This window comes from Conger conger, chromosome 9 (assembly GCF_963514075.1).
Source record: "Conger conger chromosome 9, fConCon1.1, whole genome shotgun sequence".
NCBI lineage: Eukaryota > Metazoa > Chordata > Actinopteri > Anguilliformes > Congridae > Conger > Conger conger.
The window spans coordinates 32,112,275-32,127,065 of record NC_083768.1 but is presented as its reverse complement, the minus strand read 5'-3'; the positions used below and the strand labels follow the sequence as shown (position 1 = coordinate 32,127,065).

The 14,791-nt window shown below is 45.1% G+C and overlaps 1 protein-coding gene across 1 annotated transcript in view; it reads right to left on the bottom strand.

Moving 5' to 3' along the window:
- LOC133137632 (microtubule cross-linking factor 1-like) overlaps positions 1-14,791 on the bottom strand; it is a 43,176-nt gene that overhangs the window by 22,855 nt on the left and 5,530 nt on the right. The window contains exons 4-5 of the mRNA XM_061255973.1: positions 3,168-3,227; positions 1,329-2,690 (exon numbers count right to left, since the gene is read on the bottom strand). Of these exons, the coding sequence (XP_061111957.1) occupies positions 1,329-2,690; positions 3,168-3,227 (1,422 nt within the window). The remainder of the gene's footprint in view (positions 1-1,328; positions 2,691-3,167; positions 3,228-14,791) is intronic.

The window sequence follows — 14,791 nt, the reverse complement described above, 5'->3', positions numbered from 1 at the left end:
GATCGTTGATTATGCACTCGCCTTCGTAGGCTAATGACTTAACGTCCAAACCAGTGAGGATATAAAAGTAATCACGGTGCCACAGCATCTATTGCTGATTTTGTTGTAAAGTACCTCGTAGCTTGTTATTAAGCCTATAGTTTGGACTTTAAACTTGGACAAACTGTCCCTTGGGATTTATCAGCTCACTGGCTCATGCGAGCTTGAATATGAGGAAGTTATATGATAGAACGCATTAAAAGCCACAATATGATCAGAACAAACTGGTATATATATATATGTATATATATATATATATATATATATATATATATATATATATATATATATTTTTTTTTTTTCCCCTGGTGTAAGATCTTGCCAACTTAAATTGCAAATCCACCTTGCTGATCTTTCTACTGACAACCTGTGCGTTTCTTCTCCCTGATGCCGGGTAATCATTTTTGGGCAACGAAATAATGATCTGTCTTTCTCCAGATCAGCTTAATTTGAGCAATCACGAACTGCGCAAAAACCATAATGAATCTCTATTATCGCTGTATGTATATGCACTGTAGCTGACCTCAGATTTAAAAACAATATTCTTTGGCGGAAAACCACATGCAGTTGTATTGACAGATTGTCCTCCAGCATAGCGGATGAGTCAAGGTCACATTTGTTACGTGTTTTAAGAATAATCCATATAGCTACAGTATAACTAAGAGTATATAGGATGAAAACTTTGTAAATTACATATTGACTGTTTTTGGTCATGGCAGGTAAAAGGCATGGGACTCTGCTAGAATGAAGGTGAACGGAACACATGGTTCTAATAATGAATGACAGACCTGACATTGACTGCGGCTCATTTACTTGTGTCATTGTTTATAAATTTACAGATCGATTTGCAATTTGTCACTGAAAAGAGAGTTAATGTAGTGTTGAGTACTTGGATGAGTTCAAATGAAGGTGAAAATGTTAATAAAAAATATTTTTAAAAAATATAATTATTTTTAAAAGCAGGGTTCTAGACTCCAAGCACATATCTGAGGAACTGTGTCAACCTGCATTTCCATTACCCATTAATTTCCATTTTCCTTTTTTTCCCTGTTATGGTCTGACCTAGACTGGGTTCTAAGTTATAGCAGGAACTAACAGCATTTTAACATATTGTCATTTCATATTATCCAGAGCTTATTATCCACCCTACCTGCACACGTTCACTGGATCAGTGCACTTTATGTGCGCAACCATGTGCCAACTCTGATTCTATATTGCAGAAATAAAATAAACGGGAATAAGCACTGCAGAGACAGCAGCAGGTGTGTAAGGAGAGGTCGGAGGCTCACCTGGAAGTCGCTGACGCTGTCCCTTCCCAGAGTGCCGATGGGCGAGTCGCGGGACATGGAGGTGACTCCGGACAGGAAGCTGCTGGATTCGGTGAGGTGCGGCATGGGGGAGAGGAGCCCGTCCCCCAGGTGCTCCACCTTCTCCATGAAGATGTGCAGCTCGGTCCTGAAGGCTCGCATGCGCGTGTTGATGGTGTCCAGGACCCGGGGTTCGGGCCTGGCCTCCGCGGAGTCCCCGCCGCCCCTAAACTCGGCCCCAGGGGGCTCCCCGGCCGTCAGCGGCAGCCTGCCGTCGTGGGCGAGGCCGTCGGTGTCGGTGATGAGGCGGTCCACCGTGCGGCCCAGGCGCTCCGCCTCCCGCCGGACGTTGGCGAAGGACTCGCCCTCATCCCGCCTGCGCTGGGCGGGCTCCATGGGGCTGAGGCGGCTGAGCTCCGACTGCTTCCCGCTGCTGAACCCGGACGTCCTCTCCTGGAGGTCCTCCGAGTCGCTCTCCCCGCCCACGGGCCCCTCCCGTTTGGGGCGGGGCGGCGGGGGCGCCTCGTCCTCACTCTCGCGCTTGTCGCTCTCTCCGTCGCTGTCCCTGTCGCGGGGGCTGGGCGGCCGCGGCCCCAGCTGGGAGGCCAGGTCGCAGCGCTGCACGTTGGAGATCAGCACCCGGTTCTCATACTGCAGCTTCAACACCTTCCCACTCAGATCGTTGATCTGGAGACGGGCGGCTTTCAGCTCCTCCTGCAGGGGGAGCCCCCCCAGGCCAGGGCCGCAGGCCCCCCCGTTGGCCCCCCCGTTGCCCCCCCCGTTGGCCCCCAGGGACCTGGGGGCCCCGTCGTCCTCCGGCCGCACCCCGAACTTGAAGCGGTTGAGCTCGGAGGTCAGCTGCTTGTTGTGGTCCTCGATCTCCGAGATGGACCTCCGCAGGAGCTCCGCCTCCTCCTCCACGAACTGCAGGTGGCGCCGCAGCTCGGCCCCCGACTCCAGGGCGTCGCCGAAGGGGGAGGTGGGGGTGCAGAGCGGCTCCCTCCCCAGGCACACATCCTCGTACTGGCAGCGGAGGTCCTCGTTCTCCGCCCTCAGGCCCCGGTTCTCCACCTCCAGCTCCACCATCTTCCTCCCCAGGATGTTGGCCTCCTCCTCCACCAGCTTCAGCCGCAGCTTCAGCTCCGCCTCCCGGGTGGTGTGGGGGCCCCCTCCGCACTCGGCGGCCGCCAGCGGGCTGTCCACGTCCCCGTAGATGGACCGGTACTTCTGCAGCTCCTGCTCCAGGTCGTCCTTCTCACGGCCCAGCTTGGCCATCTTCTTACGCATCAGTGCCGACTCCTCCTTGGCAAACTGCAGCTGGCAGCGGAGGTCAGCGCTGTCCTCCTGTGGAGGGGGCCGGGGGGGCAGGGGGGTACACGATGGTCTGTGAGGATGGGCTACGGAGGAATGAGCCTCTCAAACTGGCCCATAGTGCAACTGTGCACAGACAGGGCGCATGATTAGAGAGGTAATGGGATGAGGTCCTTTCCCCTGGGGAAATACTGCCTAATACTGATATGATACTGTTATTATGCAGCTCACCGCCGAATTACTGGTGGCTCTGTTCTCCAAAGAAGTGTGAAATCCGCCACTCTGAGAGATTAAATTCCTCTAAAAACCACAACCCTCACCCTGATGCTTTCAGACAACTTCATCACTCGTTTATCTCCTTAGCGCCCATGCATATCCGAGGTAATTAACGTGGTCTTTACCCAGCATGCATTTAGAGGGCAGCCCCAGCCTTTGGGCTTTCGGTGTTGTGTTCTTTCCCCATGGTAAAGGAGCTCAGCGCTCAGTGCTGCAGTAGAGTAAAACGCTCACCTGGGCCACGGACTTCTTCTCTTTAAACATCTCTCGGCTCGGCCGCCTGCGCAGGGTGCTCTGTGAGGAAGCAGAACGGAGCAGGATGAGCAACAGCGGAGTGGCAGGCCCTAAAGGTTCCCTAAAGACAAATCCACCATACAAACATATTTACACTACAAATGGGGCATTAACACTGCTCAAAAACACAGAGAAATAATCAGAATGTCCCGATTCAATTTCGGTCTTAATACACAAAACAGGCTGGGATTGCATGCAATGAATTTTAATTAACAAGGGTGTAAGCCTGATAACCCTTTTTACTTCATACTATAGCTCAGATTTTCTAATTTACGTCCTGACCACTGACACACACACGCAATTACAATGATGGTTAGAGCACAAGCAGGCATTTCTTCATACAAATTCTCCCATTTTGTTGAAATAACATTGCTGAGGGAAATTAATCTGCAAAACGGCATTACGCAACACTGAATGCGGCTGATTAAAGACACATTAAAAGGCACTGCATGCGATATGACCTTTATCCCTGCTGCTACAGTCATCTCCAAACATTAATCTGCAGTGCTAATTCAGGTCTTACCATGTTCAAATGATTTTTAAAAAACACTCAGCTTTGCACAACATATGGTCTCAAACTGGAATGCAAGGCAATATTGATAGAAATTTCACTACAAATATGAATATGGTAATATACACCGATCATCCTCAACATTAAAACCGCCAGCTTAAACCAGTTTTTTCATGATTAAAATGCATTAAACTGTAAACGCTTAATATTTCATTACCTGATATGTGTACTTACATAAGCAGATAATCATAAGTTTAATTTTTAAATGAAAATGGAAATCTTGTAAGCTCACTGGGAGAGGGGGGCAGTGCATTGTTTTATTATTTAAATATCTTGGTATGTACTGGTGTTCATGGTGACGTTTATCTTAACTGATGCCCCAGGACCTGTAGAATTTTGCATATTTAGAAAAAATAAAGACCACCCGCCATATTTAAAAATGCATGGCATCTATTCCTACATCAGATTCACCCTTCCTCCCTCCATTGGAATTACATGGTACTGCATGTGGTGAAACTTATGTATGAATAGATGCCATGCCTTTTGAAATAAATATTCATACATGGGTGGTCTTTTCTTTTTTTTAATATAAAAAATTCTACAGGTCCTGGAGCACCTGTTAAGATAGACGTGATCATGAACACCAGTATGTACAAAGACATTTAAATAACAAAACAATGCACCCCCCTCCCAATGAGCTTACAAGATTTGCATTTTCATTTAAAAATTAAAACTTTTGAATGTAATTCACTTATGATTATCTGGCTATATAAGTACATCATATCATATCATGAAATATTAAGTGTTGATAGAAAAGTTTATACAGTTCAATGTGCTGTGCAGAAATGACAGAGGATGGGTTTTGAATTCACTGTTGGCATCACAGAGCTTGAAGAAGGCAGTAAACGATTTCCTCAGATCACAGAAAGAGAGAGAATAAAGCGGAGAAAGACATGAATGTGCCTTTTCAGAATGAATGGGTGAGGATACAATTTTGAATCAGCATTCAGACAGATGTACAAAATAATTTGTGGTTGTTTCCGGAAAACAGATTTTTGGCTTGTTTTGGTGCACAGTTTGAAAAGCTAATTTGCCACTGAGCATGTCAGATGCATTTGCCTGATTTTGTATGCTGAGTGAGTGAATCTGTTTGTGTGTGTACATGTGTGCGTGTGTGTATATTTGTATGCCGATGGTGATGTTTGGGGGGCGGGGGGTATGTAGTGAGATGCAGGGCTATCATGCAAGATATTCAGCTTTTCCCCAAAAAAACTGTATTTACCCAATCCTCTAAATGCACTGTAATCATGTCTAATTCAGGCGGAGTTCTGAGCAGCAAAGATTAACTAAGTGTGAGCAGAGCAACACACAGGGGACTGCTTGCTGTCAGATACAAAGACAAATTACTTATTGCACATCAAAACCTGGAGGGAAAAAGAACTGACTTTACCGCAGTTACCTGACACTTCAAGAGGCATAGTTAAGAGACTGCTCATGTTACCCCCATTTTTACAAGGTGAGGGGTTAACACCTGACCCGTTTCAGCTCTCATTTCAAATGCAAGTACACAATGCCTCACCACACCGGAGTGTGGTATGACCTCAGTCAGTCACCCCAAAGACACCGTTATGACTGAAAAACCAAGCTGCAAAGAGCCTCGTCATGAGAATCCAACAGAAATAGAATAATTAACAGGAACACTTGTGGTTTGATCAATTGATCTCAAACACTCAGAACTGAACAGCACTGAACTTTTACACAAGAGCAGAGAACAGAACCTTTCCTTCCAGCATCACACAGCAGCTGTCGTAGGTTCACAGTGAACGAAGAGATCCAAATTCAATATTTCCCCAATTCCCAAATTTCACTGGATAAGGAGAGCATGCCTTATGTCTGCTCAGCCTGTGAACATGTCCTCTCTCTTCCCTGTGTGATGCAGAAGAAGCCTATGCAGTGACTGTTTGAAAGCACTGTCTCCGGATTACAGTGTGAGGAAGGCATCGAGCCCTGACATAAGCTGGGAGGTCTGGAGGTTGATTAATGTGCATGCACTCCTGTTAATCAGCTCCCACTCTTCCCTGTTTAAATAATCTCTTATTTAAAGTTCAGTATCAGGGGTGTCAAACTCTAGTCCTGGAGGGCTGCAGTGTCTGCAGGTATTTGTGGTTTCCTTTCTATCAGCAGCCAATTAAGACCTTGAGAACAAGGTGTGTGGACTCTTCAGCCAATTAAAAACTGAAATGTATCTCTCGTGCTGAAACACACCAAAAAAACCAGCAGACACTGCGGCCCTCCAGGACTGGAGTTTGACACCCCTGATCTATGGCAAAACCAGCTCTATTACAAAATCACTAAGTCTATTACAAAACCAGTCACTCTGTTGCAAAGGCAGTAACTATGGAAAAGGCAGTAACTCTATTTTGGTGGAAGCATCTTTAATACAGAACTCATATAGGAGGTATTGCAGGTCGCAGATGTCTTGTGCACAGTGCCCTTGAAAGTGCGCATCAGGCTACATTCTACCTTGGAAATATCTTACAATAAAAGCACCCAGTAAGCAATATGAAAGCAGATGAATAAACAGCACCGTCGGAAGCATAAGCAATTCAGAGAAGAATGTGCAGCAAGGTACAGGTGCTGATCTCAGGGGATAATGTGATAATGCACTTGTACAAAGAGCTCTACTGTTCCCAGAGACAGTCCTACTTGCTACATACTCTCTGTGCAAGTGCACCACTGTGGATCCAACCCTGTCCATTATCCTCGCCACTCCCATCCCCATCCCGGCTCAGTACATACACCCAGTAACCCCAGTATCTAGTTCTGCCACTCAGAGTGCTGACTAAGGTTTCCCACAGTGCAGGAGCTGGGATCAGCCAGCCCGTAAACAGTGAATTCAGGCTGATAAAGCTTCATTTCTTTGGTAGCGTGAGAGGAAAATATATGTCAGGAGGATCAGAAAGGCATGTATCCATACGGACGCATTTAGTTCAGAGGGCACATGTAAGTTCATCAAACCGGTGTCATACACACAAAAAATATTCTGCTATTCCTCCTGCAGTGGGACTACAGGCTTGTGTGTGTGTCTGATGTGCTTTCCTGCAATCCTTAACCTTCATTCTTTATGGGCAGCTTTGCATCCTGAAACAAGCAGAATCAGAGCCACCTGAGTTGTAGCTATGCGTCTTAAATAGAAAGTGCTCCATAAGCAAAATGCAATTATGTACAGAAGAATGTGATTCATCATACAAAGATCTTTTCTTTATGGGAAATAGAAGTCTGGATTGCTTCTGCATGACTTTGACCCACAGGTTCTGTGATTATCATAAGCACTCGTTATCCCCAAGCTGGTCTGATAAATATCCCTGTCCATTAATGATTTATGGCAGTAAGTAAAGTGAACGGACAAACACACGCACAGGGAATAAAAGTTGCAATTATGAAAATAAAAATAAAAAACACCAAATCAGAACCAAACGTTAAATAGTCAACAAATGTCTATGCGATCACTTGCACAACACTCCCACTAAAAATTAAATATCTGTAAGAGTTTCAGGTCATATTTCGGTTTTCCTCTTGAATATCTCATTAAGTGAAAAGAGATTTGAGCACTCAAGGCTCAGTAGTGTACAATGCAGAGCCAGACCAATGTACATGAGTGTGGAGTACCTCAGCTAAGCTTAAATTAAACAAAACGGTAAAACAGTCTAAAACCTAAAAACAGCTTAGTCATATTTACAGAAAAAAGAACACACTGAAAAGACCAAAACCAGAGATAATGAGCTTGTTTTTTATCGAGAGAATTTACTGAGATATTCTCAGAGCACTGAGGCTGCTATGCTTCCTAACGTATAGCTGGCACTGGACTGCGTAGACAGTACATCTTACAATATACATTCAGATACATAATAATGTAAGGGAGAGGACAACTAATGTACATTCTCTGCCTGGTACATAGCTACAATACTCCCTACCTAACACTGAAAAAACATATTTTGTACTATAATGGAATTATAATGGATTAAAAAGCACAGGATAAGATATGAAGAGGACACAGAGAGAGCTTTGCTCTGGTAATACCAGGAAAGCCTGTAATGGACTAAATGTAATGATGGGTAGAGAGGTTAAAAACTAAAACAAATCCTACCTACTAAAAACATTACATTTGTGAATGACTTGAACTATTTCAGTTTTTGTAAGATGAGCAAACGAAGATAGTCCTGTGCCTAAAAAGTAGAGAGAAACGCAGCTGAATTATTTTAGGTCAGTAGCACTCGCATTCACCTAAATTTTAGGTAAATGTATGGAGAGGGTTATAGTCAATCACTTATTATCATCCCTTTGTATTTGTCTTAGATTTCAGTTTGCATATAAGAACGGCCAAGGCACTGGTGATGACCCTAATATAAATTAATACTATGATTAAGCACTTACAGTAATCCAAAGGCTATCCCAAATCTTTAATTTTTAGATATTAGTTCAGCTTTTAGCTTTGAACTGTATGAAGAAACACATTCTGATAAAGAGGCTCTTTGATTTGAATGTTAACAGCAATCTTATCCTGTAGATAGGGGAGTTACTTACTGATCAAAATCAGAGACAGTTTTTTAATGGTATTACTTCAGAACAAGTTGTTTTAAACACCGGTGAAAGACAAGGTTATGTGCTGTTACCTGTATTCCTTCCAATATATACCAATGAAATACAGATAAAGAACTCAGTTGTATAAATATGCTGATGATACATCATTAGTCTGTCTATTGCAGGAAGGTGACAGAAACAGTGAGCTGACATATACCTTTTAAAGAAACTGTGAAGCATGGAATTTAATTTTTAAAGATTAGCGAACTGACATTTTCACATTTTCAAATGTGTTGTAATGATTTCCTGTCAATTCCAGAGATTGAGGGCAACAGTTTTGAGACAGAGCAATCAGAGAGAGGCTAGCAGGTTGTGATGATATAGAAACACTAGTGCTAATCTCCTAACATGCTGCAGTTGGGTGTTTTTTTTCCTGTTTTAATATTAGCCACCGGGAATTTTGATCAGATCTTGACCCTTGAGCAGGGGGATGAACTTATCTGGGAAATGGACTTGATTGAAAATGATATCAATTCACATGGGCTTCCGAGCATTTTACTTTTTTCATATTTCATATGAACAGAGGATATTTTGAGCCTCTTCCGTCAGGATGATCACAGGATGACTACACTGTGATGTAAACACCTTGTAGCATATGACTTACTGGAAAACACCACAGCCTCACCCTCCTTACGATTTGCCCGGTTGGCCCATCTATTGACATACGGAGCTTCCATTTTTGCACAATTGTACATTGTACATGCAAAAATCTATTTTGCCCATCCAGTTACAATTGATGTTTCCCCCCCAAAATATAACTGAATATGAATAATAGTGGAGTTATACAGCTTGTCATATATAGGAGGAATTGACAGATGCGAGTTTCTGAGGCGGAGCGTGACGAATGACAAGCTGCTTATGCAGACAGATGGAGACGCAGGTGCGATTCCTGTCATGATGGCCCCTCTCCTCCACAGCTGTGGCTGCAGGGTGGGACTGCGCAAACACTGCTCCCGGGAGGCACTTCACCTCCCTCTGGGGCAGGAGGGAGGATATCTACACACCCGGGTGTTTAAAAGCCTCATGCAAAAATAAAACGTCCTTCTATATTTAATGGCATGTGTATAGTCTGTGGGTGTGGGCGGGCGTGTGTGCATGTGCGTGTGCTTGTGCGAGTGTGTGTGAAAAGAGAGAAAATATTTATTTTATCGCAGTTTGCTGAGAAATTCCTGGAGTATTTATTAATGGATGCCGGTTATATACTGTAGGGCCTGTACATAACACCAAGCTTTACAAGATATTGGTCTACAGTGCATACCTACTGGCACCAGTATTCACTGGAGCCCACACATAAGCGTGTGTCATAACTTAAGTGTTAAGCACTATTTGTGCTTTCATTGAGCACACATTTGAGCACCTGCTAGCCCCCCACACCTCAGCACATTTCCTGACGTCCAGATGGTGGCCTACTTGCGTGTGCAGTAACCTGTGCTTATGCAGCTACTCTGAAGGGACACTGAACAGGTGTGAGGTCATGTGACAGGAAGCTGCCGCAGTAGCAGCAGATGTCCCAGTCACTCGAAAAGCCATCCCCTCCATTAAGACCTTCAGCGGCTCAATGAAAGGCTTAAATGCCAAGCAACTGGCAAGACGGGTTTACCTGGGAGCAGTAGGTTGTCAGGACAACAGGGCAATTCCTGAGATGACCAGTGCTATCACTGTCTTGGAAACACCAGAGGAATACAGTGAGTGGTCTCTGAAATATTGTTTGTTTCATCCCGCTCAGTTTCAGTGCTATTCCCACTACATACTCCCAGTGTACCCCCTTCCCCGCAACTGAGGGTAATGATTGGCACCTGACACCGCACTGCTGGGCTTAAAGGCTCCTAATGTGCACCGTTTATAGATGCTTTAATATCTGCCTTGTGAAGACCAAATGTCCTGATGTGCAACTGGTACACACAACTAAGAGCAATTCATATTTAATGAACAAAAGTTCAAATGAATTTCTTGCCCTAGCTAGACACACAGGCAAAATGGTGTGAGGCAAGTACTGATAGCTGTAGAGAAGTAGCACTGGATGCCCTTTAAGAGGATTTGCCAGACCTTTGATGATAAAAGCTCGCAGTGCAAATATTGCATAACACATCGCAATATCTGCAACAGGAAATTTCAGTCTGTTTATATGAAATGAAAAGGCTAAACATAAGGCAGACCTTCTCTATGACTTGTATGAAATGCATTCCACATGCTCCATGAGCTAGCAGATGAACAGGAAAATGCAGGTGTTTCACACAGTGACCATAAGCCTGCTCAGACTGAAGATTTTATCCAATCAGTGATCAGAAACACTTCCTCTTTCAGCAGTCTGAAAATAATCAGATCTGGTGAAAGACGCTTATCAAGCTAAACAACACACATCATTAATTACTCAGCATCTGAAACTAAGTGTCCTTCTGCAGGGACTAACAGCAGCACTCCATCTAGGAATGATATCTAGAAGCTTCCGGCTAGAAACCGGGGTCCATTCCACCCATTGACACAACAGGACCAGACGCACCATCAAGTAAATACCCCTTAAAGTTCAGGTGTTAAGGCTCACAGGTGCACTGGTGTCAGGGCGCTGAGCTTGTTATGTCTGCAGTCAGGGCGGTGTTAGATTTGACGTACAGTAGCGTCGAGCGACGGTGAACAGCGTGTCCGCAGTGAAGCCAACAGCATGCAAGGCAGCCGCAGTGCACCGCCACGTCCTCCCCCCTCTCCACCAGCGCAGTCGGAGCGGAGACGCTAACTAGGTCAATGAGATTCCTGGGATCTGCCTGCGTTTCCCTGATGAAGGGGCGAGGAGGAGGAAGAGCATGAGCTGATGAGGGAGAAACACCTCCTTCCTCCAGCACTCGAATTATAGACTTGAATTTTTCATAAGTTAAGAAAATATTTTCCTGTAATGCATTAGACATCAATATATGAAACAGGCTTCTCCTCCAGTCGATGATGCAACCAGTCCTACAGCCAGCTAGAGTCATTCACCGGAGAAACAGATGAACTGTATCCTAAGGAGACACAAATACCTACAAACCAAACCTGGTGAACATACAGTATAAAGTACAGCTGTACACTGTCACGCACCAGTTTTTTTTAACTAAAACGCGGCTCATGGTGGCTCATCTTGCCAGGACAGTTCTGTGTCCCAGGATTAGCAATGTGCCTCAGGGGTAGCCAAGTGCGTCGCATGGTCCAGCAGCCGCCAGGCTGATTGTAGCTGGCAGTCTCACACATCAGAGCATCATGAATTTGAATGCCACCCAGCACAGCTCAGCCAGTGGACAGTAAGAAGTGGTGGCTGTTAGCATGTTTGGACACTTCCATCGCTCTCACCAATGAATGGGTTTTCCAAACAGGGAGGGAATAAATTAAGCAGCTCCCTGTTCAGCCTCAAATACACAGACTAAAAGCATGTAATCTCAATCTGTTCCCTCTACAGCAGAATAACCAATATTTGAGTTGCAAATATGGCATTTGATGTGAGTAATGCTATACAAATCAAATAACTGACTTGTAACCAGATATAACGACATACGTAAATGCGAATATAATTTGGCTTGTAATTATTATACGAGAACACTAAACACCGCAGATGCCACTTCCAGCTGATAAGCTAACAAAATAAATTATCTTTACTGAAACCAACTGTTAATAAAGAGCTATCAGCTGCCACCAAAATCACAGACTGATATCAAAGACAACGCCGCTCCCCTTCCAAATTTCGACAAAGATACGTGCCAAGCAGTTTCATAACAGCCGTGTGTGGTCTCTCCTTCTGCTGTTGACCATGCCAGAAATCATGCTGGGCTGAAAGTGGCTCCAGTCCCACACACCAGTTCACAGGATGGGAACTGCAGGGCACTCCAAAAGCATATGACTACCTTCATTACCTGAAGCAGGGCCGTGTACTGAGTGATATTTACCTGCCCTGAAGCAGGGCCGTGTACTCAGTGACATTCACCTTCACTGAAGCAGGGCCCTGTACTCAGTGACATTCACCTGCTCTGGAACAGGGCCGTGTACTGAGTGATATTCACCTGCCCTGAAGCAGAGCCATGTACTCAGTGATATTTACCTACGTCAGGTAAAAATATGGAATGGCTGACTCGCACTACTAAGCAGTGTGAATGCTCTCCATTAACCCCACCACCGCTACTATCTCCCTGGCTGCCACAGGACACCGACTTCTGCAGCCACTAAAGCCTAGTGCAGTGACACTGCTCTACAGCATCCAGACACCTTGAGCAGGGCATTTCTCTTTCAATCAAATTCAATGCATTAATCATCCAACCACTCAATGCTCAGCCAAAAAGAATGAAGAGCTCACAGCTATACAACATAAATAAATAAAAATAACTCAAGCAAGTGATTCAAAATAGAATGCCCCAGCTTCAGTTGGTGAAAGTATCCCTGTGTGGCAGCTAAGAGAATACACTGCAGTTTCAGCTACAGCAGAGTGAAGCGGTTGTAACCCAGCTCAATAGTGTCTGCTGGCAGAGAGCGAGTTGCTCTCTGTAATAGCGGGAGTGCAAAGGACCTGGAGGTTTATCAATCCAGCAATCCACTGCCCTGCCTTGTAGTAACAGGTGTGAGCCTGGCTGCTGTGGCCAGGGGTGTGAGATGGAGAGGAAGAAAGGGCCCCTGGCGTCAACGTGTGCAGCTACACGACAAGCCATTCTGAAGTGTGCAGCTACACAACAAGTCATTCCAAAGTGTGCAGCTACAAAACAAGCCATTCCCTAGTGTGCAGCTACACGACAAGCCATTCCAAAGTGTGCACCGACACAAGCCATTCGAAAGTGCGCGCCTACACAACAAGTGATTCCAAAGTGTACACCTACACAAGCCATTACAAAGTGTGCAGCTATACAACACGCCATTCCAAAGTGTGCACCTACACAACAAGCCATTCCAAAGTGTGCACCTACACAAAAAGCTATTCCAAAGCGTGCACCTACACAAAAAGCCATTCCAAAGCATGCACCTACACAAAAAGCCATTCCAAAGCGTGCACCAACACAACAAGCCATTCCAAAGTGCACACCAACATAACAAACCATTCCAAAATGTGCACTTATACCACAGCAGCTCTGTGAGCGAGCCTGGCTGAACACAGATTATTTACTTACTCGCTTGACAAGTCCACAGAGTCAGCGCAAGCTGTGCTGTCTCTGGAGTTAGACAACCGTAAATACAGGAGGATCACTGGCTGCTTTATTCGCACAGACATGCCCATGATACAAACATCCGCCAGCTTAATTACATTCCAGAAAGGAAAATAACCAATTACTTGGGGCTGGTTCTCAGACACCATAAATGAATGTCCTGTCCCCCCCCCCCCCCACCCGACACACACACACACACACAGTATAGTGAGTAGAGTATAAGACCGTTCGACCATTCTGCATCTGGGGTATCCTACAGTGATGTGAGTGACATCAACTCAAAGATGCAGATCTCAAGGGAGCTGAATAAATGCAGCCATACGCTTCCATACCAAATTCAGTACATTTTCCCCTTAGCTTCTTGATTTAAAACCAGTCTGTCTCTTCAGGGGTGTGTGTGTGTGTGTGTGTGTGTCTGTGCTCCGTGCTTGTTCACAGGATGCAATGAACCCATGTTTTATCACCATAAGGCACTGTGGCACACGTTGGGGGGGGGGGGAGCGGGCTGTGATCTCTCGTGAACGCTCTCTCAGAATAGAGCTGCAAAGACTGAGCTCTCACTAGTTCGACTCTGGCGGAGAAATGCTTCCCACTAACTTGTGACTTTTAAAGGTCAACTGCATCAGAAAGGCTGACAATCCTTTTAGTCCAGGTTTCCAATTGGCTAGCGGATTTAGATTTTATTTGGGTCACCAACCCTTCAGTGCATGTAAACAGTGAGGAACAATGACATGGGCATTTACAGTGAGATAAATGGTGTCTAATAGTTGACTCAAGCACCTCCGCTTTGGAACACCATGCTAGTCCAAAGAAACCCAGCCAAACCTGAGGTACAAAAGCACAGTTCTGAAAGACCAAGGTTACCCTGGTCATAAACAATGACACAGTTTAGCCACAAATTCTTGACATGTCTCACACATAGCAGCTGTTAGATCCAAATTGCAGCCTAGGTTCATCATGCCCTGAGTCACAGAGAGGTAACGCAAACAGGCTAGCATGTGAGCATTAGCCTCTCAGAAACTCTATCCAGCAGGGCCAAGTGGAGTCACAGCAACCAATCAGGATGAGAATTTGCATTTGATCTATGATGAGCCCTCGATCTTCTGCTGAGTCTAATACTGCTCTGACCCAATTCCCTGGTGGTTCCTCAGTTACCTGGCATACCTTCCTGTCTCATTAGCTTAATCTGCCCAAACTGACCCAGAATAGTTTCCTTCATCTCTTTAAATGATAGGACGCAGACACCACACAGCCCTGCCAAT